The sequence below is a fragment of the Hyperoodon ampullatus genome (genome assembly GCF_949752795.1).
Source record: "Hyperoodon ampullatus genome assembly, chromosome: X".
NCBI lineage: Eukaryota > Metazoa > Chordata > Mammalia > Artiodactyla > Ziphiidae > Hyperoodon > Hyperoodon ampullatus.
The window spans coordinates 61,964,679-61,986,917 of NC_136913.1; the positions used below are offsets into that span (position 1 = coordinate 61,964,679).

At 42.2% G+C, this 22,239-nt stretch overlaps 1 protein-coding gene across 2 annotated transcripts in view; it reads right to left on the reverse strand.

Moving 5' to 3' along the window:
* HDAC8 (histone deacetylase 8) overlaps positions 1-20,165 on the reverse strand; it is a gene marked incomplete at its 3' end in the record, with an annotated part of 240,672 nt that extends 220,507 nt beyond the window's left edge. For both annotated transcript variants that reach the window (XM_079727243.1, XM_079727244.1), the window contains exons 1-4: positions 20,040-20,165; positions 19,474-19,526; positions 16,782-16,912; positions 14,465-14,606 (exon numbers count right to left, since the gene is read on the reverse strand). In XM_079727243.1, the coding sequence (XP_079583369.1) occupies positions 14,465-14,606; positions 16,782-16,912; positions 19,474-19,526; positions 20,040-20,150 (437 nt within the window). In that variant the 5' untranslated portion in view covers positions 20,151-20,165. The remainder of the gene's footprint in view (positions 1-14,464; positions 14,607-16,781; positions 16,913-19,473; positions 19,527-20,039) is intronic.
* Positions 20,166-22,239: the final 2,074 nt, after the last annotated feature.

Genomic DNA, 22,239 nt, shown 5'->3' on the forward strand with positions numbered 1-22,239 from the left:
TTCACCCAACAAAATTTTTTTTAAGTTTTCTATGTGCCAGGTAGAGTTCTAGGCAGTGAAGCTACAGTAATGAACAAAACAAATAAAAATCCCTACCCCCTATGAAGTTTACATTCTAGTGGGAGAGGGTGTAAGGCATGAAATAAATAATGAATAAGTAAATTAAATAGTTTTTTAGACAATCAATAGTATGGAGAACAATAGAACAGGGAAAGGGCAATGGGAGGCTTTTTTTGCAGTGCAAATTTAAAAACGTGGTCAGGGAAGACCTTACTGAGAAAGTGATATTTGAGCAAAGACTTGAAGGAGGTGAAGGGGCATTAACTGGGAGAAGGATATTTCAGGCAGTGAGAACAGGAAGGGCAAAGGCCTGGAGGTGGGAACACGCCTGGTATGTTCGAGGGAAAAGAGGAGTCCAGTGCCCAGATAATAGCGAGGAAAAGAAGAGAACAGTAGTTCTACAGGGGGGAAGGAGAAATAGGGGGACTGCACAGGGCTTTGTAGGCCGCGGTAGGCACTTTGGCTTTTACTCTGAGTGAAACAGGGAGCCAAGGCAGTGTTTTGAACAGAGGAGTAATAGGATCTGACTTCTGTTTTAATAGGATCACTATGTCCGCTGTGTGGAGAATAGACAAAACAGGGGCAAGGCCAGAAGCAGGAACACTAGTTGGGAGGTGGTTGCAATAATCCGAGAGAGATGGACTAGGGTTGTAGTGCTGGAGGCAGTGAGTGAGAAGTGGTCAGATTCTGGATATATTTTAAAGATGGAGTTGGGATACTTTACAGTCTGAACGTGGGGTGTGAAAGAAAAGGAGTCAAGGATGATTCCAACATGTTTGGTTTTAACAACTGGAAGAGTAGGGCTGCCATATGAGGGGGGATTAGGAGTTAGCTTTTGGACGTATATTAAGTTTGGGATGTCAACCAGACACCCACCAATCAATCTACTCTCTACCATCTCCTACCTAGCTATCCATTTACCCACTCAGATTTCTCTATGTCACAAATCCCTTGACATCTCTGTATGTCTTTCGGTGTGCCACTTCCACTTTTACTAACAATACTGCCTCCTACTTTGGCAAGAAACTGGGTATTTTTGATGTCTCCCTTCGCCTTACCCCCAAGAGCTAACTGGTCACCAAGTTCTGCCAGTTATGCCTCTAAAATCACTCTCAAGTGCTCTTCTTCCTTTTCACATCCACTGTCACCACCTTTGTTCATACTTTCAAGATCTCTTCCCTGGTTTTTGAGCATAGCAATTTGATCTTTTCCTTTACTAGTGAGACTGGGTAGACGGGTCCAGTGGATCTGGGGTCAGGAGGTGGAGGCAAGGGGCAGGGCATAAGTAAGAGGGTCATTTACTCCCTTCCCTGGTACCTGGACCTGAAAGCGAATGCCAGAATTACACTTAAGAGAGAATGCTAGGGCTTCCCTGGTGGCACAGTGGTTGAGAATCCGCCTGCCAATGCAGGGGACATGGGTTTGAGCCCTGGTCCAGGAAGATCCCACATGCCGCAGAGCAACTAAGCCCGTGCGCCACAACTACTGAAGCCCGCGCCTAGAACCCATGCTCCGCAACAAGAGAAGCCACTGCAATGAGAAGTCCGTGCACCGCAACGAAGAGTAGCCTCCCTCGCCACAACTAGAGATAGCCCGTGTGCAGCAACAAAGACCCAACACAGCCAAAAGTAAATAAATTAAAAAAAGAGAGAGAGAATGCTGAGGTTGAGCTGGGAAAGCATACCTATAATAAGATTATGAGATCAAGGTTGCCTTGGGTGCCCCCCCCCCAAATACTTCCTGATCAACAACCTTACAGTGAATCAGACAGTGGGCCAACCATGATGCCACTGGAAAGCTAACACCTCTTTCATGATGAAACCGGTCTCTCAGCTTTAGATTGCTGGGGCTAATTGCAGGGTACAAGGTAGAGAAGTGCATCAGGGAGTCGCAAGACTGGATGAGTGATCATGGAGTGAGAAGGGCATGAAGTTCTAGGGGCTGCTGATGTAGGTGTGTGGGCGGATGACTGAATTTCACTTCAAAGGTTTCCAGGTATGAGTCCTTCAATTTCTGCCATGGCAGATGGGGCTGTGCCAAAAGGAAATCACACCTGAATGATCCAGTTAGTGTAATTCATATATGGCAAACACTTTCTGGTGCTTAGTATGGGCCAAGTATTAGTCTATGTACTTTACACACATTAGTTCGTGTAATACAACTGCTTTGTGAGGTAGGTACTATTATTATCTCCATTTTATAGGTGAGGAAATCAAGGAACAGAGTTTAAGCAGGTTGTTCAAGATCACATAGGAAGCGGCAGTGCTGGGATTTAAACCCAGGCAGTGAGTGTGACTTGAGTCCCTGCTCTTAACCCCTCTGCCATGTTGTATGGTGAAAGCTAACAGAATGTGCCCTTGGGTAGTCCATACTTGGGTAGTCAACATATTGACCAGACTCAGGAACGTCAGTGGTTCTAGCAAATAGCCAGGGCGAGAGTGGGCTGGAAATAATTAATGCCATGAAGGGAAGAGGTCCGGATGGAGGCGTATAGTGGATTAGAAATGAATTCTGAGGAGGCTGGGGGTGGAGAACCAATCGTATTATGTATCAGAGGTGTGGCAGTACTGCTGCTCCGCCAGGACCTGGTCAATCCATATGGCCTGGAAGGTTGTCTGCTGGTAGTGGTATGGTGGAGAGGTAAATGTGGGGGAGGAGAACTTTGAATGGCATTCTCCAAAACTAGTATATGAACTGGAGGCTGTGGTTGGAGAGCAGATGGCTATGGAACTTGTGAAAGTGGAAGGCCTTTTAGATGCATGGGCAGCAATGGCTGGGAAAGAGGGATCCACCACTAGGAAGGTGTTACAGATGTGGGAGGAGGAAAAATCTGCACTGAAGTTCATTGGGATGATATCCCAAGGACCTGAAGGTTACCTTGGTGTGTCTTTTTCTCAACTGTAGGATCACAGAGGTATACCAGAGGTTAGGTCAGATATGGGGCAACTACAAGAACCCTTAGTCCAGGAGTTCTCAAACTGTGTTGTGCATCAGAATCACCTTAGGGAGGCACTGGTGAAAAAAAAAAAAGAATATTCTTGGGCTTTACCCCTAGTGGGTCTGATTTAGAAATCTTCATTTTAGAATTAAGATGCAGGTGGGCTGTAGGCCACAGTACGAAACACACTCCATGAGATTATATGCAAGTCTGAATAGGCTATGTTGGCCCACTGGAGGGGTGCCCTTGGGCACAGGCAACCCCCAATCCTAACCTGCCTGCTCCCCATGCTGTGGCTGGGGTAAATGGTTGTCCTCAGGCTGGAACCCATTTCCACTGCCCCTTGATATTCTGAAATCTGCAACAGGGTGAGTGTTTTGGGAAGGGTCTACTTGGCCTGGTATGGGCTGCGTTTACAAGTCTGCCCCGGCTCCTCTGGGCTATAATGATTTGAGCTCATGATCACAAACTGCTTGTCCCTCTCAAAGGAAGTGTCTCCCTGTCTTGAAGGTGGCCTTGATCACTAAGAGCTCTCCTTCCCACTTGGGGTAACTGGCCTTGTTTAGGGCCAGCTTAGGTCTAGAGATCAAAAGTACCCAGGTCCTCCTGTGACAGGACAATACTCCCCACCCATCACCCCCTCCTCACCCACACCCCCGTACCTGGATGTTGAAGGCATTAGTCAGTGGTATAGACCAGGGCTGGGGTAGAAGGCCTTCAGCTACCGGAAGGTCAGTTTTGTGTCTGGGGACCAAATTCCTTTCTCCTTAAGAGAAAGCATACTGGGGAAGTGAAGATGCAGAGGTAGTAGATGAATTGTGGGCAGTATCAAGGGGTTGCTGACGTCTTCAATCATTTTAGGGACTTCATTTTAGAAAAATGGATATCTTATGCAGCACTATGTAAACTCTGCCCAGAAACATCACTTTCACACTTTGGGGCTTGGCCTGGGGATAGTGCTACTGTAATCATTCAACTACCACGCAGCTCAGACATTCTGTGACATCTCATTAAGTGAATTTATCAAAATATTGCCCAGGTAAATATTCTAGGAGGTGGTGTGTGATCTCATTTGCTGGAAGGAAGTGGGGACACTGCACAGGAATCTTCCACTCATTACCTTTCTTGATCCAGATGAGGTTGTAGGTGCCCCTAGGGGATAGATAGCTCTGTGAAGGCCAGAGCATTATGGAATTGAGTTAGAAGGTTCTGGGTTAACAGAAAGGATTTTGAATAGTGATTACACTGAGGACAGAATAATCTTGACAAGAAGAACTCCCTGCTTTTTATTTTCAGAAAGGGTCTCAAGGTTAATGTGGAAGAGATGGAGAATCTGATGAATCCTGCTGCTAGCTGCTGTCCAGAGTTTTCATTTTATAGAAGGCCTTGATTTTAGACTCAGAGACCACCTGCTCCTTAGGAAGAAGAAAAGTCCTGGATATCAGCACTACAGCACAGTCACCCTTGCCAATTAGGGGTGGTCCCTCTGTCTCTTGGTAAGGAGTATCCTCATTTGCCTTATGAGTATGGGCTGGACCTAGTAGTGGAGGTCGAAGAGTGAATTCATGTCATGTTTGGGAGGAGTAGGGGTATAGGGAAGGCTGGCAGTGAAACTCTGACAAAGCAAAGGGACTGAGTCTTGAAGCCAATCGTAAATAGTCTACTTTCAGCCAGGAGCTTACGGGCAAAGGGGACGTGGAAGTGCAGTGGATAACAAACAGTACCAGGGCTCACTTTAGTTGGACAGGCAGTGGGACCCCACTGGACCAGAGACTTGCCTGAGAGGCTACCTAAGACCCCCTGAGTGTAACCCAATCTGGATATAAGTGACTTTCATCAAACACTTACTATGTGCCAGGCTCTTTGCTAGGCTCTTTAATACAATGATCAGATTTAAGCCCCATCACCCTATAAGGTGGGTACTATTATTATCCCCAATTTACAACGGAGGATACTGAGGCACAGAGAGGTTTTGCAGCTAGTAACTGATGGAGCTGGAATTCCCTGTGCAACGCTGAACCACTGTATTAGACTATCTTCCCTAGATCTCATCTGATCTGGGCTATTATGGGAAAGGTTTGTCTATTTTGTCTCATGATGGGTCTGTTCTGCAGGTGCCAGGATGGAATGGGTGTAAAGAGGAAGTGATAAGGACATGCACTCCATGGCTGAAGGAAGAGTCTGCCTTGGTGCTGAGGTGATGTGGCTGACCCTGAATCCAGGTTTCCATTTTCATGCAGTGATCTATTGGTTTGGAAAGGCTGGAGGTGGGATGGTGTCAGTAGAGGAGGGGCTTCTGGCTGCTTGGTTAATGAGTTATACTGCACATAGAGCACTCTGGAGAACTGGAACTGGAATGCAATCCACTGCCATTCACTCTGTGCATAAAGAACTGGAGCTCTTGAGAACAGAGCTCTAGTAGCTTTGATCCCAACTGCTAGCTGGACGGTAACTAAGAGGTGGAGGTCTCGTTCTATATTCTTCTTGTTGAGTTTGCCAAAGACACAAGGCAGAGTTATATGGCTCTATCGTTCACTGCTCCCAGGTGGAAGTCCCAGAAACAAATGGCATTCTAGGGCAATAATCTCTCCTCTCCTAGCAGCGAAGCAGGCAGAGGGGGCCCAGCTGGCACAGATCCCGTGTCACCAGGTGGAAGGCTGAAATGTCATGGGATAAGATGGCAAATAACAGAATTGTGGCAAGAAGAAGGGCAGGTTGAGCTAGAGATGGATATAAGTCTTAAATGGATTATCAGAATGAGATAAAGGAAAATACTGGGAGCTGTAATGCAGAGTCAAACAGGAAGAGGTGAGGATGAGAAATAGCCAGTCAAAGTGGACAAAGAAGATGCGATCTCGGCAAATTCTGGAGGTTAGGAGTCACTGTCCTGTGCTGGTTTTAATACCTCCTAGTACATGTTTACATGGAAAGAGTGAGTCCCATTTAAGGGGCTCTAGATGGGACAAGATGGCTTCTTAAGAGACTGACTACAAAAAGCAGAATCAAAGAATTCAAAGAGGCCTGTGAGCAAGTGATAGAAGTGGGCAAGAGTCATTTCATGGAGAAAGTAGAGGCCATGGGGCCGGCACTCACTAGTAGGCAACCCAGATACTTCTCTGTTATACCCTCCTTCACTCCTTTTGCTCTGGCTTCAGAAGAGGTGGGCCTCGTCCTCCCAAAGCCATTCCTCCCATCCTCTCCTGCCTCCTCCGAGACTTTGCTCCATTTCTTATCCTTCTCATATTTCCATTATTTCCCTTTCAGTCTACAAATGTTCTCAAAGCTCTTAAAACAAACCCAACAAGTCAGCCCTCAAACCTTAGCTTCCCTTGGCCACTGCCCTCCTCTTTCCTTTCTTTGTCGTTTGAACTTCTGGACAGATTAATGTTCCTTTCTTGTCCATTTCTTTAGTTCCTGCTCACCCCTCAACAGTTTGTATTCCCATCACTCTCCAGAAAGTTCTCTTACCAAGGTCATTAATGACTATATTAATTGCCAAATATGACGGACACTTCAGTACTGCTCTGGATTGCTGAGAGCTCCTTTCTTCTTTAAACTCTTCTGCTCCCTTGGTATTCTATGGTCCCCTTCTATTTCGATTACCTGGCCAGTCCTGATTGCTGCTTTTCAGCTGTACTCACTGGGGCTTCTTCTTATACTTGCCCATTACAAGTTGGTATTTCCTGGGGTTCTAGGCTCTATTTTCTTTTTCTCCTCACTCTCTGTCTTTTCCCTAAGTAATCGCACCCATTTTCCTGGTTTGCGCTACCATTTCATACACTGGCAACACATCTGCTTCTAGTTCCAGCTTCCACCTCCATCTCCAAATCTCAGAATCCAATTTCCCTGGGTGCTACCTCTGCTGCATACCACCACCTACTCCCGTGTACTGAGGTGGTATAATTTAGGGGATAAGTACACAGGTTGAAGAATTAGATTGCCTGGGTTTGACTCTCATTGCTCTGCCTTAGTTCAGGTCCTCATCACTTGTCAGTGAGAGCGCCAATACCCAATTCAGTCCCTCGACCTATAGTCTACACCTCCTTCAATCCATCCTCTATAACTGCAGTCAGTTAGGTTCCTAAAACACAAATCTAACCACGTTACTACCTAACACAATATTTCAGTGTCCCCCCCATTTCCTACCGAAGAGTTTCTCAAAGTGTGTGCATCAGAATCACCCCTAGATTTTGAAAGTGCAGGTTCTGATGCCCCAGTCCAAACCTACCTGATCAAGATCTCTGAGAGATCTAGAAATCTGCATTTTTCAACGGAGTGATTCCGATATACATGGAGCCCTTCATGAGCCATTTCCTACTTTTCTACCTCATCTGCTGCCATTATCTGCTTTGAACCTTAACCCTCCAGCAATGTGTGTAGTTCCCCAATCTGCCAAGCTATTTCACAGTGCTGCTTCTGCAAGGCCCTTCACCTCCTTGTCTCCCCAGCACACTCCTCTCCATCCTTTGAAGTCTTCTTCACCACAACCGCCTTACTGAGAAATCTTACTTTCCTTCTCTACAGCTGTTTCTCAACCATTTTTTCATTATCATTCCCTCACCCAAGGAGCCTTTTTAGACGCCTTTTTCTAACTGACCTCTCCACGAAATTTTATATCACAGATGTACTGTACATCTGTTATGTACTGTGACCCTTTGGAAAACCATAAACTATGTAACATCTAAGTTTCTTGCCGCCCCCGCCCCCCTACCACCTGCCCTGGCAAGAATCAATTTTTGCTCCCTTGGGGGCAGTATCACCCCCATTGAGAATACACGCTCTGCAGCAGCAGAAGACACTGCTATCCAAACTGGTCTTCTTGAGGTTCACCTTTGGTTTCTCTGATAAGTCTTTTCTGATTCTCCTCCTATCTCTCTGACCACTCCTTCTCAAGACTCAACTTTGTAGGCCTTTCTTCTCTTGCCTGCCTTGTAAACACTGGCATTCCACAAGGCTCATAATTTGAGGTTTTTCCCCTGTATTATTTTACACATGCTTCCCAGGTTATTTTGTCTATTTCCTTAATTTTAATTACCACCTATCATGCTACTGGCTCCCAAATCTGTATCTTCAGTGAAGATGATTCTCCTGAGCTCCAGCCTCTTGCTAGTCTAAGTACGGGCCACAAATTGGCAGCCTTTAGTATTGCCTGGGAGTTTGTTAGGAATGCAGATTCCCAGGTTCCCCCAAGACCTGAACCAGAATCTCCATTTTAATAAGATCCCTGGGTATTTTGTATGCAGATTAAAGTTGAGAAGTCATAGGCTGGACCCCATTGCCGACTCTGTAATAGACATCTTTAATTAGATGCTCCATAGGCAGAGCAGTCCCCATCCCCTACTCTTCTTGGTTAAAGGTAACACAATTACTCAGTCATCTACACAAGAAATCTAGATCACTCCTTCCTTATCATTTATATCAAACCGGTTACCATTCCTACCTATTCTAGCTACTAAATGGCTCTTGAATTTATTCCCTCGCCTATGCTCATCACCACAGCTTTCACCTCCTTTAGGATAGATTATTATCACAGTAAAGGTCCTAACAGATTTCTCTGCCAACATTCTGGCCCCCAACACTCACCAATTTATCTACCAACTATTGCCAGAATCATATTCCTAAAATGCAAATCTGATCATGTTACCTCTTCCTGGCTAAAGATTCCTTCAGTGATTCTTTACTCTTTAAAACCAAGGTTCTTAACCAGGGATCCACACATGGGCTGTAGGAGATCCTTAGACTTTCTGAAACTATAAGGAAACATTTGTGTATGTACATTTTTCTAGGGACAGTGTTATATAGCTTTCATCAGATTTTCGGAGGGGTCCATGACCAAAATAGGTCAAGAACCACTGACCTGAAGGATCAAGTCCAAGCTGTTCAGCTTGGCAAACAGGACCCTTCATACCTCTCCCACCTCACCTCCAGCCACTTGCCTATAGGAGCCCTTGGTTTCAGCTTTAATTATAGACTTGGAAGTGCCCTCAGCTTTCACGCCTCTGTGCCTCTGCACACGCTGTTCCTGAAATAACCCCAAGGTCATATACGCAACTAGTAAGTGCTGCAGTCCACTCCTTCTGGACACCCCACTACCTTGTGCCTAACTCTAGCATACACCGACCATATTATGCCTCTATTGTAACAGCTTCCCACTTTGTTCCAAGCAGGTTTTATTATAAAACGTTTTATTAATAAAAGTAATATAATCATATTAGAGAAAATATAGGAAAATATATGAAACAGAGAAAAGGTACATGTATATATCTGTGTGTGCGTATACCCACATATACATATAGTATATATATATATAGTGTGTATGTATATATATATATATATATATATACATCTCATACTATCATCATCGTCACAAAGTCACCGGTATCATTTTGTTGTATTTCCTTCTAGAAATTCTTTTCATATGCAGATATTTTTTACATATCTCTAATCAGAGTGAATATATGATGTTGTAGCTACCTGCCCTTTAAAGGCAAAGCCAACAATATACGATATGCATTTTTTCTTGTTATGCAGTTGTCCTAACCACCATTTTTAATAGTTATATAATAGCCCATCAAGTGGATATGTTGCAGTATACTACGTAACCATCCCACTGTTGTTGAATATTTAGGTCTCCTTCCCTTCTTTTTTCTTGGCTCTTATACGTGAAAGAGAAATTACCATCTTCATATACACAGCTTTTCCATATTTTGGATTGGCTCATTTCCTTAGATTACCAAGAGTAATAGATGTATGAGTTAAGATCTTTCTTCCTTTGGTTCAAATTTGGTAGAAGTAAAATATATACATGTATATATACAAATATATACATTATATAATGTTTCAATTTTTCTTCCTCTAATTATTAGCGATACTAAATATTTTTTCATGTTTGTTTACTATTTGTTTCCTCTTTTGTAAATTGTCTGTTCATGTCTTTTACTCATTTATCTGAATATTAGTGTTTTAAAAAATCAGTTAGAAAAGTTAATGATTTTAACCCTTTGTTAATATTTGCTGTAACTATTTTTTTGCCTCTTTTTATTTTGGTAAAATTTTAGCTGCAAAAGTTGGAAAAAAATCTCATTACAGAAATTTTGAAAACTAGAGAAACACATTAAAAAAATCATTTTAATTCTGTCACCCTAACATAACCACTATTATCATTCCCACTAATTTTTTTAAAAAAATGCATCTATTTTACAAAGTTGTAACTGCAGTGTGCAAACAATTTTAAAACCTGTTTTATTAACCCAGAAGTATTTTTATGAAATGCCCCATAGTCTTCATAATCATCATTTAAAATAATAGCATAATATTCCATGGAATGGATTCACCCTTTCCTTATTGCTAGATATTCATGTTATGTCTAATTTTTTAAAATAAATAACACTGGTAATTATCTTCAGGTAGATAGTTTCTTTTCCACATTTTGAATTATTTTCTTAGGAAACATTCTCAGAAGTAGATTACTAGATAAAAGAGCATTAATACATGCTGGCTACCAAACTGTTTTCTTAAGGGGTTGACCCAAACCACACTATTACTAGCAAACTGAGTACCATTTTTTTTCAGTTCTATTAAAGATAGGCTTAAAAAGAGGCTACCTACTTATCTGCATTTCTTTGATTAGTAGAGATGAACATTGTCCCATGTTTTCCAGTTGTGCTTAAAACTCCTTTGTAAATTGTCTATTCATGTTCTTTGCCCATACTTCTTCTTATACATCATACTGTATGAATGTCTGAGAAAATGCAAACCTGTCACATTTTGTCATATTTATGTCAAATATGCCTTTCTAGTCTGTGTTTAGATTTTATTTTTGAAATGGCCATAAAAGTTATTTTGGTTTTAAAATTTTATACAAATATGTTGATCTTTTCCTTTGTTTGTTTTTCTTCTATTCTTTCCTAAGCTTAGAAAACTATTCCCCTTTAGAAGCCTGAGGAATATTCATTCATTCTAGGTTTTTTTTTCCTAATTTGCTTTTTTATATTTAACTCTTCAATCCAGCTGCCACTTATTTTAGTTTATTACAGGAGATGAGGGTATAAATGCTACAAGCTGTCACAACATCATTTACCGAACAATCCTTTCCAATCACTTGCAACACATCCTTTATAACTGATTGAATTCTTATATGCAACAGTCTCTTTGGGGAGTGTACTATAACATCATTTGTCTAACCTTATACCAGTGGTACCAGTGTTTTCATTATCACAGTTTTGTATGTTTAATATCTAATAGCATTAGTCTCTCATTACTCTTCTTTTGCAGAATTTTCTTTGAAAATCACTCTTCTTTGGCTTTCAGATGCAATTATTTGCTGTCTTACCTCTAAGAGATAAACTTCTTGAGGGCAGAATTGGTTTATTTCCTTAGAATATTGCTGAGAATAATAGTACTGGGTCAACAGGTACAAACATTTTCCCCACTCTTAACATTTATTTCCAAAGTTTTCAAAAAGAGTGTGCTAATTTCACTGTAATCCTGCCAGCACCTGGATATTTTGAAATAAAAGATTTTTTTTTTCAAAATTGGTAGGGGAAAAATGTACCATGCTTCAATTTCTGTATCTCTGCTTATTAGTGATGATAAAAATATGCTTGACACCGTGTAGGTGCTTAATCAATGCATGTTGAATGAATAAATGGCATGTATGAACCTGTACATGTATTTGGAGATGCGGGGGTTTAAACAGATATTGTGGTTATAAAAGATAAATGCCCGCTAGATGTAAGTTTGTGGGCTAAATGCCTGTAGTCCATCTGAAGAGAGGTTCTAGAGGCACCAAGAACCCCTTGGAATTTGGACCTGAATTGGGGCAATCTCTAGAGACTCTTGGTAATTTATATTTACCACAGGCATGTCTGTTTCCAGGTAGGATCAGCTGCAAGCTGTCTGAAACAGTTAAGATAATGGCGTGTGGGTATGCCCACGCCTGCATACAGCCCCAGAGGCAGACATAATTGGCTGGAGATAGAGTGTGCTTCCTTTGGCAGCAAAAGAGTAATAAGAAGTGGCAGGTACCTGGGTATTCCACTGCAAACTGACCCAGGCCCTAGGAGGCCTTAAGTGGTGAATTTAAATACATAAGCTGCTCCAGTGCCACATGCAGAAACTAGAGCTGACTTGTAGGACTGGGCATTTCCCATGAAACCACACTACTTTTCTTTTCAACTTGCTAAGCGTGAGAAGGCATAGAAGTCCTTGGTTCAGAGAAGCTTGGTTTTGTCCCTTTTATCTATAGCTTGAAGCAGACAGGGTCATTTTTCCCTCCTAGAGATCACTGTCTTGATTTTGAATTTTTTTAATAGAGCAAAAACTAACAAAAGGCAGGTTGTTTCTCTTTGTTTTTAAGGCCATGTAAAACTCATTACTAAACACAGCTTCTCTATGTTCCACCACCTCAGTTGTAGATTCTAGTAGTAAACTTACTCAAGGATTTCCTTGGTCATGAAATCTATCTATTTGATGAAAGAATTCCATATTATTACCTTAATCTGCATATGCTGAAATTGTGCTCAAGATTTTATTCTGAAAAATGAAGTGCTGTTTTCTCTAGACTCAAGAGCACTAGAGTATCAAGGTCATGGCAGATAGTATGAACAACTGGTGTGTGAATGATGCATTGGCAGTTCCTACCACTGCTGCTTTATTTCACTCAAATAGCACATTGATAAATTCAGTCTTTAAACTCCCTCTCCTCTGGAGGGGGGCATAAATTAGGAGTTTGGGGTTAACAGATACACACTACTATATATAGAATAGGTAAACAACAAGGACCTACTATATAGCACAGGGAACTATACTCAGCATCTTGTAATAACCTATAATGGAAAAGAATCTGAAAAGTATAACTGAACCGCTTTGCTGTACAGCTGAAACTAACACAACTTTGCAAATTAACTATACTTCAATAAAAATAAATAAATAAATAAATAAAATCCTTCTCCTCCAACATGTACTACAGCCATCTTAAGCAAGATACCAAATGCTGAATAAGGCTCAGCAGTCCCTGTCAGACACAGAGTATAGCTGTTTGAAATGTTAACATCAAACTCCAAAAGGACTTTTCCTGTAACTCCAAGTAGCAATAGCTGTTGCACAAGCCCTTTCTCCTTAGGTTAACACCTCTCAGTTGCCACTTTGCTGCTTAGAGATGGCAGCATAAGCCTCCTTTTTTAAAAAATTTATTTATTTTATTTATTTATTTTTGGCTGCATTGGGTCTCTGTTGCTGTGCGCAGGCTTTCTCTAGTTGCGGCGAGCGGGGGCTACTCTTCTTTGCGTTGCGCGGGCTTCTCACTGCAGTGGTTTCTCTTGTTGCGGAGCACGGGCTCTAGGCACGCAGGCTTCAGTAGTTGTGGCACATGGGCTCAGTAGTTGTGGCGCATGGGCTTAGCTGCTCTGCGGCATGTGGGATCTTCCCGGACCAGGGCTCGAACCCGTGTCCCCTGCATTGGCAGGTGGACTCTTAACCACTGTGCCACCAGGGAAGCCCTAAGCCTCCTTTTTGATTCTTCAGCCTTTTGTTTTAAATCTGTTCTCATCAATTCTCCACCTATTCAAAAATCTGTTTGCCACTCCTTTCAAGAACTAGCTCTAGGGCTTCCCTGGTGGCACAGTGGTTGAGAATCTGCCTGCTAATGCAGGGGACACGGGTTCGAGGCCTGCTCTGGGAGGATCCCACATGCCACGGAGCAACTAGGCCCGTGAGCCACAACTACTGAGCTTGCGCGTCTGGAGCCTGTGCTCCACAACAAGAGAGGCCGCGATAGTGAGAGGCCCGCGCACCGCGATGAAGAGTGGCCCCCACTCGCCACAACTAGAGAAAGTCCTCACACAGAAATGAAGACCCAACACAGCAAAAATTAATTAATTAATTAATAAACTCCTACCCCCAACATCTTCTTTAAAAAAAAAAAAAAAAAAAGAACTAGCTCTAAAATTCACCTCTTCCAAAACTTCCATGATTAATTGCTCCTTATTGCTAAATCTCTTCAGCTCATACATATATTCAATTGGTACCAAAATTGACGGTGCTCCCTAATTATTCTAGTTTTAATAATGTTTCTAGAGTATAAGTTCCTTGAAGACAGGGGAATTTCCAGAAAGCTTAAAAGGAATTTAGAGATTGTCTAGATATCTAGATTAATATCCTTTGCTCTGCCCATTTTCCTGATGAAGAGACTGAGACCGAGAGAGGTTAATCTGTCCAAGTCAATCAGCCAAGTTTGTAGAAAAACTAGGCATAAAGCCCAGGTGTCCTGACTTTCAATAGTACACTTTCCACTATATTATGTCATCTTTTATTTTACTTGTATCTCTTCAGAAGGCGTAGTAAAGTGTCATACACACACACCCCCCACGTCTCTCAATAACTGCCAATACAATAAACATAAGAGTTTACATAAATAAGAAACTGACTCAAGGAAAGAGATAGAAAGCAGAAAGGTCATTTTCTTACTTCTTTGCATGATGCCACCCTCCGGACCAGTTGATCGCTACTTTGCACATTCCATCAATCAGGCACTGGGCAGCTGTGATTGTAGCCCCTCCTACAGCTGCTGCATAGTCAAATATTCCTTCAGTGGCTGGGCAGTCATAACCTTCAGGCAAACATCAGAAGAGCTTGTTAAAAGATAAGCTGGATAAAGAGGGGTGTGATATTATGATTTATAATAAGGAATATACAGTTAACCCTTGAACAACATGGGTTTGAACAGCGCAGGCCTACTTACAGGTGGATTCTTTTTTCAGCAGTAAATACTACAGTACTACGCCATTAGCAGGTTGAATCCGCGGATGCGCAGCTGCAGATGTGGAGGGCTAACTATAAGTTGTACTCAGGTTTTCAACTGCAGAGGCTGGGTGCCCCTAACCCATGCGCTGTTTAAGGATCAACTGTATTTCTTCCCAGTTTGTGGCACAGAGTTCCTAAAATTCTTGGAATTCCTAAATGACGAGTTATAGATGTGTCTTGGTTATATTAATGAGGTAACTTGTGGACCACATCTAAGGATGGGGGTTGATTGCCAGTAGAATTATGAGGGTTGGAACTATCAGTTCCACCCCCCTGACCTCCTGTGTGAGGCCAGAGGAACTGGTGATTGAGTTTGTAAAAAATGAATAAACAGAAACTTCAATTAAATACTCAGGAGACCAGAAGGGGGAGCTCTCACACCCTGAAATGATAACCAAGTTTAACAAGAAAGACTTCTCTTCTTTCCTGGCAAGGACTCAATGAAAAGCCATGGACTCTTTTTTTTAAAAAACCATAGCTCTCCCAAGTTCCTTTCCCTCTCTGTAAAAGTGTTCTTCTTCCCTTGCCATGGCTTGCCATGGTTGCAGACCCCAGATTGCAATTCTCTGCTGATCCAAAACAAACCCATCTTTGATGGAGAAGTATCTGGCAGCCTACTTGTTTAGGTCAACAGGTTTAATCACCAATTGGCCAATGACTTAATCATTCATGCCTACGTAATGAAGCCTCCATAAAAACCCCAAAGGAGAGGGTTTGGAGAACTTCTGGGTTGGTGAACACGTGGAGATTTGGGGAGATTGGCACACCTGGAGAGGGCATGGAAACTCCACGCCCTTTCCTCATACCTTGCCTTTATGCACCTCTTCCATCTGGCTGTTCCTGAGTTATATCCTTTAATGATTAACTGGTAATGTAGTGAATATATGGGTTTCCTGGGTTCTGTGAGACGCTCTAGCAAATTAATTAAATCCACGGAGGGGGTCATGAGAATTTCTGATTTATAGAGAGTTAGTCAGAAGTACAGGTAACAACTTGGACTTGTGCTTGGCATTCTGAGTTGGTGAGGTTGCTAGAACCTCCAATTTGCAGCCTGTCAGCCAGAGCACAGGTAACAGCTTGGGTTTGCAACTGATGTCTGACGTGGAGAGAAGTCTTGTGGGACTGAGCACTTCACCTGTGGAATCTGATGCTCTCTCCGGGTAGAGAGTGTCAGAACTGAGTTGAATTGTAGGACACCAAGCTGGTGTCCTGAGCATTGTTTGGTGGTGTGGGGGGAAATTCCCCCCTCCACACATTGGAATTGGGTCCAGTGCCCTATTAGGAGGAGTAGGTTGAGGTATGTCAACAACATACCTTACCAGAAAGCTGCTGTGCTAACATCAGCTCCAAAATGAGAACTAAACACCTTCAATGTTGGGGAAGGAATTCTTTAGTATTACAGCTAGAAAGACTAAACCTTGAAGATTAACTAGTCACATCCTATAGATGGAGAAACTGAGGACTGAGAGGTGATATGTCATATCTGTGATGACACAGAGCCAGGTCTGGGTCCCCCTGGTGTCTTAAGCCCACACCCCTGCCCTACACACACACCTCCAGTCCAGTGTTCTACTAAATCATGCTGTTTCTCTAGACTATCCTATTCGCCACTTATGGTTTTTAAAAATGCAGCTGTTTAATGACAGACAAGGTATCAAACTTAGCAAGAACATAAATATACACTGAAGTTAAAATATAAGGTCACAGGACAGTTAAATCAGTGTACATACAGCCAGACCCAATCTGGGCACTGATATTAGGGCGCCAAGCAACTGAAAGGTTTTCCTCCATTTGATCCAGCATTAATTTTGCTCAACTCATATGGGAGTGTGGTTAAACGAAGAGATTAATATTGTGGTTAACACATTAGTTGTTAATTTAGAAGTATTAAAGACCATCATGCAAGTTATAAAAGATTAAGTAGTTATGATCTATAGATGGAGGTCGGCTATCTCCCGTCATTGCCTAGTAACGACTTTACCTAGTCCATATTCTATGGAGTCTGGATGATCATCATCTCCTTCTTGGCTGACCTTCTGGAGATGCTGCAGATAGGCATCGGTGTGGAAAGTGGCCATCTCCTCCATGGAGGCCACTTTGGGTTTAACTATCCTAATAATAACAGGGAACAAAGAAAGGTGAGTGAGTCAGATCCAGAGTATGCCAGAACCTGGAAGCAGGAGCCAGCAGTTGGAGCGAAAATACAACTTCCAGCTTCTGGTTCCAGGAGGCTGAAGCAATAAACACGTTCTGTTCCTCCACAGCAATCCAGTCTTCATTTCCTCACATCTACGTGGTGACTCCATTAAAAAGGGGTGAGAGGATAGATATCTCCCTTGAGTTTATAGGCAGGTTAAAAAAAAGTTATTATATTTGTTAAATAATCAGGTATTAGACAAATTTTGCTCTGTGAGTTACAACTTTCATGACAAACCAGTAGGAAGAGATATTTTCATTTGAATCAGTTTTCCTAATTGGGCAAATACAATCCTTTCAACTATATTTTTACTTTAATAGGCAGCTGTATTGTCATGAATTTTGAATTTGGAGTCAGAGAACTGGCTTCCCGTCCTAATTACCAGCTCTATAACCTCAGACAAGCTGATTGTTCTGTAGTTCAGTTTCCTCATCTGTAAAGTAGGGATATCTTATAGGACTTAGGTGAAGATTAAATGATAACATACATGACAATGCTTTGTGGATAACTGTCATTATTATTAATATTAAAGGATAAAAAAATAGGCAACCAAAAAATGTGAAAGTTTCTATAATTGGTCCCTCACATCTGCCTCTGAGAGGAAGGAGAGAAGGAGCAACCAGGCTGGAACTGGGATTTGCTCAGAAGCTCTCAACCCACTGTTCACAAGAAGTGAAAATAGGAGTGATGGAGAGAATACAGGGTGCTAACCTAACAACAGGACTTAACCACCTCTAACTTCTAGCTGCCTAGTCCCCATATCCTCTTCCTGACTCTGCCACTGCCACTACTGCTCTCTAGCCCTCACCACTCAAAGGGTGGTCTATGGACCACCAGCAGCATCACCTGGGAGCTTGTTAGAAAGGCAGAATTTCAGCCTCCCCTCAGATGTACTGAATCAGAATTTGTACTTCAGTGTTCACTTCAGCAGCACATATACTAAAATTGGAATGATACAGCGATTAGCAAGGCCCCTATGCAAGGATGACACTCAAATTTGTGAAACATTCCATATATTTTGGATTGGGAGTTTGGGCTTAGCAGATGCAAACTATTATATAGAAAATGGAAAGACAACAAGGTCCTATTGTATAGCACAGGGAACTATATTCAATATCCTGTGATAAACCATAATGGAAAAGAAAATGAAAAAGAATATACATATATATCTAAATCACTTTGCTGTACACCAGAAACTAAACAACATTGTAAATCAACTATACAATTAAAAAAAAGGAATTTGTATTTTAACAAGGTGATTCATATGCACATTCAAGTTTAAAAAGCATGACCCAGGCCACAGGGAGGCATTAGTGGTTTTTTTGTTTGCTGAAGGGGAACATGCCCATGAGTTTCTCCTGAATTAATATGGTTATACAGGCTACTATCATCACCAAGCAAGCTCAGCCTCAAAAAGTAAATATAAATAGCCAAGATCCAAGGAGTCTCGCTTCTTCTTCAAGAAAACATGTCTACACCCTCAGAAGTGATAACTCTGCCCATTAAAATAAAAATTTTACAGTTTCTTGTACCATGTTTCCCAGCCCTAATTGCTCCCTCTTTTAATACCCTTCCTCTTCCTTAACAAATCCTTACCGAAAGCCTCCTTACTTAACAGCAAGGAAATTAGACAGTTTTGCTTTGCTTTGATTTCTTGTTTGTCAAAGTAATTTTTTGAACTGTTAAATAACTTTAATGGAAAGCATGTAGTTTTTCTGTTTACCAAACATATGGGTTAAAAAACGGTTGAAAAACATTCATAAAGAAGATATTCAATAATTGATTTTGTTAGTAATAAGGATAAAATTTACACTACTTTCTGGGAGATAAATGAAGCATACCACACTAGCCAGCATAGACAGATGCTCACCCAATTGGCCAGAAAATGTCACAAACAATCCTACAAGTGTCAGGGTTATAATATTTACTCTTATAACGACAAACAGCAAGTTCACTTATTTGTTTTTTTTTTAAAGAAGCACTTAGCTCTGTGCTGAGTTATGGCCTTGGTTCCAGGAGTTTCCTTTGGTCTTGACTGTCTCCAGGCTCATCATTAAAGTTTGGTGGTGGTAATGGTGTATCTAAAAGTCTTAAGTTGAACCCATACTCCCAGGTCTGGCTTAGGAAAGACAAAAAACAACCCCCAAACCAGAACACCTCCCAGCTGAACGTCATTTTTTCTATCAGATAGATTTTAGTACCCAAGTGTACTCACCCCGAAACCTCCACAAAACACCTATCCCTAGGATACTTCCCTCCCAGCAATAAAGTCCTATTTCTTAAGTGCTTCATGCACTTTTTTCGAGTTTTCTTAATTCTTCAAGAGCTTTTACTAGATTACAGGCAGATTACCAACACTGTGAATCACAAAAAGCTTTTAAAAAAGGACCATTCTCTTCCTAATTAGCCCCACTGTGAAGCAGGAAGTTAAGGCTATGAACACCTGGGTTCAGGGCTCTGTTCAAGCACAACTTACCTCATTTGCTTATGCAGTGCATATGCTTCAATCAAGGAATGTACCATACTGGCCTAAAAACATCAGCAAAAAAGGAAGAAAAAAAAGGCAGAAAATAGTCTCAAATGTTTAATTCAGAGAAATCCCATCTACTTCATCATCCTGAACAAAGGAACTAACTTTTAACTCCCCTCCCTTTTTACTTAACAGCTACAAAGCACTTTAGACAATACTAAGTATCTAAATCGCTAAGGAGAAAGCTATCGGGCCTTACGGAGGTGGTGGAACACTTCTCCTGCAGCTTCTTCTCCACTTCGGGGATTCCTGGCAGTAGAGACACCATCCCCTCCATGCCATCCCCTCCCCCCGCACCTCCACCCCACCCCCACCTGTCCGTTGGACGCCCCACTGCGCTCTCAGGAAACTCTCTGAGGGAACACTTCCTCCATCACCTGGTACAGCCGCCCAAATTTCTGCTGAAGATTTCCCCCAGCCCTGTATCCTCTTCGCTTCCTAATGCCCTCCCGTCCACCGGCCCCCCGCCCACACCCCCAAAACCGACGGTCTTTCATCCCAACCTTTCTTACCCGTTTGGGGACTTTGGCCAGGGAGTCGCACATGCTAACATACTCAGGACTGTAAATGTAAACCGGGGGCAGCGACTGCCCACCGTCCGCCGGTTCCTCTGGCTCCTCCATCTTCCACTTACAGCCGTTCCGGAGCCACGGTCCGGATCCGGCTTTTTTCGGACTCAGCCCGGGCTCCGGTTCCTGCTCCTCTGATCGGCCGCAGCGGTGCTCCCTGGTCAACATTCCCTCCTAGTTTCGAGACCGCCGGTGACACTGTCCCTGCTCCCCATCCAGTTGAAGAAATGCATGGGCTTTCTCAGGCCAGAACCCCTACATTTAGTGACTACAGTTCAAAAACGGAGGTCGGCAGATATAAAAGCACAAATAGCTGCCAATTAGGATCGATATTTTATAGCACAAATAAGCACAGTCAAAACTAACCATTGTTGCCCTACGGGGCCATTTGAAATGAGGTCAGACCAGCCTCGGAGCATGCTGGGAGATGTAGTTTCGAGGGATTTGAGTAGCGGAAGAGTCGGGGCTAATTACTAAAATAGCCGCGAATTTGAGTTTTAGCGCTAAAAAAAAACAACACACACACACACACAAAGGATCAGCGTCAACGCTTTATGAATTGTCTCAATCTGCAAACACACCCGTATAAATATCTAAAGACAGACATAATGTGGCCACTAAGAGCCCAGCACCACCCAACACATCAGACGTGCTCTTTTTGGTGGGGGATTAATTAATGGTACAAACTGTTTGAAAAGTTTACACAGTCAATTCTGTGCTGCAACTTAGTTCACTGTTTTTCATCATTAACTATCCATGTCTATATAAGAGTTAACAATCTCAATAATTTACTCTGGCAAAGCTGGTACCACTTTCCCAAGACGCTGGCTGGTACTCTGTAAATTGCTTCATAGATTCCAGTCAAGCAATGATGTCAAATCACTCCTTGAAAATTCACTTGGAGTTAAGTGTGTAAGCAGATACTTTCAGTGATGTTTGGAAACTGCAGCTCTTCTTCCTTCCCTCCTTTTTTTCTCTGCAGCTATACAAGGGTTAGGGAAATATTTTAGGTTTAGTGTGAGGGTACACATTAAAGAGTATCCTGGAGCAGTTTTAGAATTACCTTCAGTATTTCCAGGTTCCTGGGGGCCCCTATGATCTGACGCAAACTAGCCAATGCCCAAGGCCCCAACTCTCACATCAACATGAATTGACCTCTCAGGCAGTCCAATATTCTAGTTTGCTTTTTTCCCCCTAGTCTTTAAACATTTATGGAGTATTGTGATATGCACTTGGATATACTATCTCATTTCATCCTTGCAACAGTCCTATAAAGGAGGTTGTAATACACCCACTTTACAGATGCAGTTTAGAGAAAATAACTGTTCAAAGTCACAAACAGAAAAGCAGGAATTCAAAACCAGGTCTGCCTGACACTGACGTTTTTGAACATTCCCTTTACTATATAAACTTGATTCCTCCAGGATGACTTTGTGTTAAATCTAACTTTGTTCAACCTCCATTTAGTATCCCCTCAATACTTAGTATTCTGGATTTTTTTTTCTCCTGCGATGTGTTTCTTTAGCTAGAATGTAAGCTCTCATGCTCCTTTTGTATCTTCCCATAACAACCAGCTCAAAGTTCTGCCATCATTTAATCATTCATCAAACTTTATCTGACATCAACTAAGTGTACAGTACAGCTGAGGATTCAATCCTCAAGATGAATTACAGCCTGATCTCTGCTCTCAGGGAATTTGCATTCTTGTAGATGGGATGGATACACAAGAAGCAGAGTCAGATAATGAATGTAGGATGCTTATTTAATAACTAAGCATTAAGTACTTAATAAATGGTACTTAGTAAATGGCAACTAGGGTTCTTATTCAGTGACATCTGAGAGGGTCCTAGTGGATAGATGGGATTTTACCTGGTGAAGAAGGGAGCCAGGGGAGGGCATGCTGATTAGAATCAACAGCATAAGCAAAAACAAAAAGGAGAACATTTCTAAGCTAGTTTAGTTGAAGGGGCTGGCTCATGAAGTGTTTTGAATACTAGACTAAAGAGAATAGACTTCATCCTGTGGGAAACGGGGAGACATTTAAACAGAAATCTTAAAATAAAAGATGTCTACAGCAGTAGTGTGTAGGGAAGATTAGCTATTGAAAGACTACAGGCAGTGAGTGCTGCAATGGATCAGATAA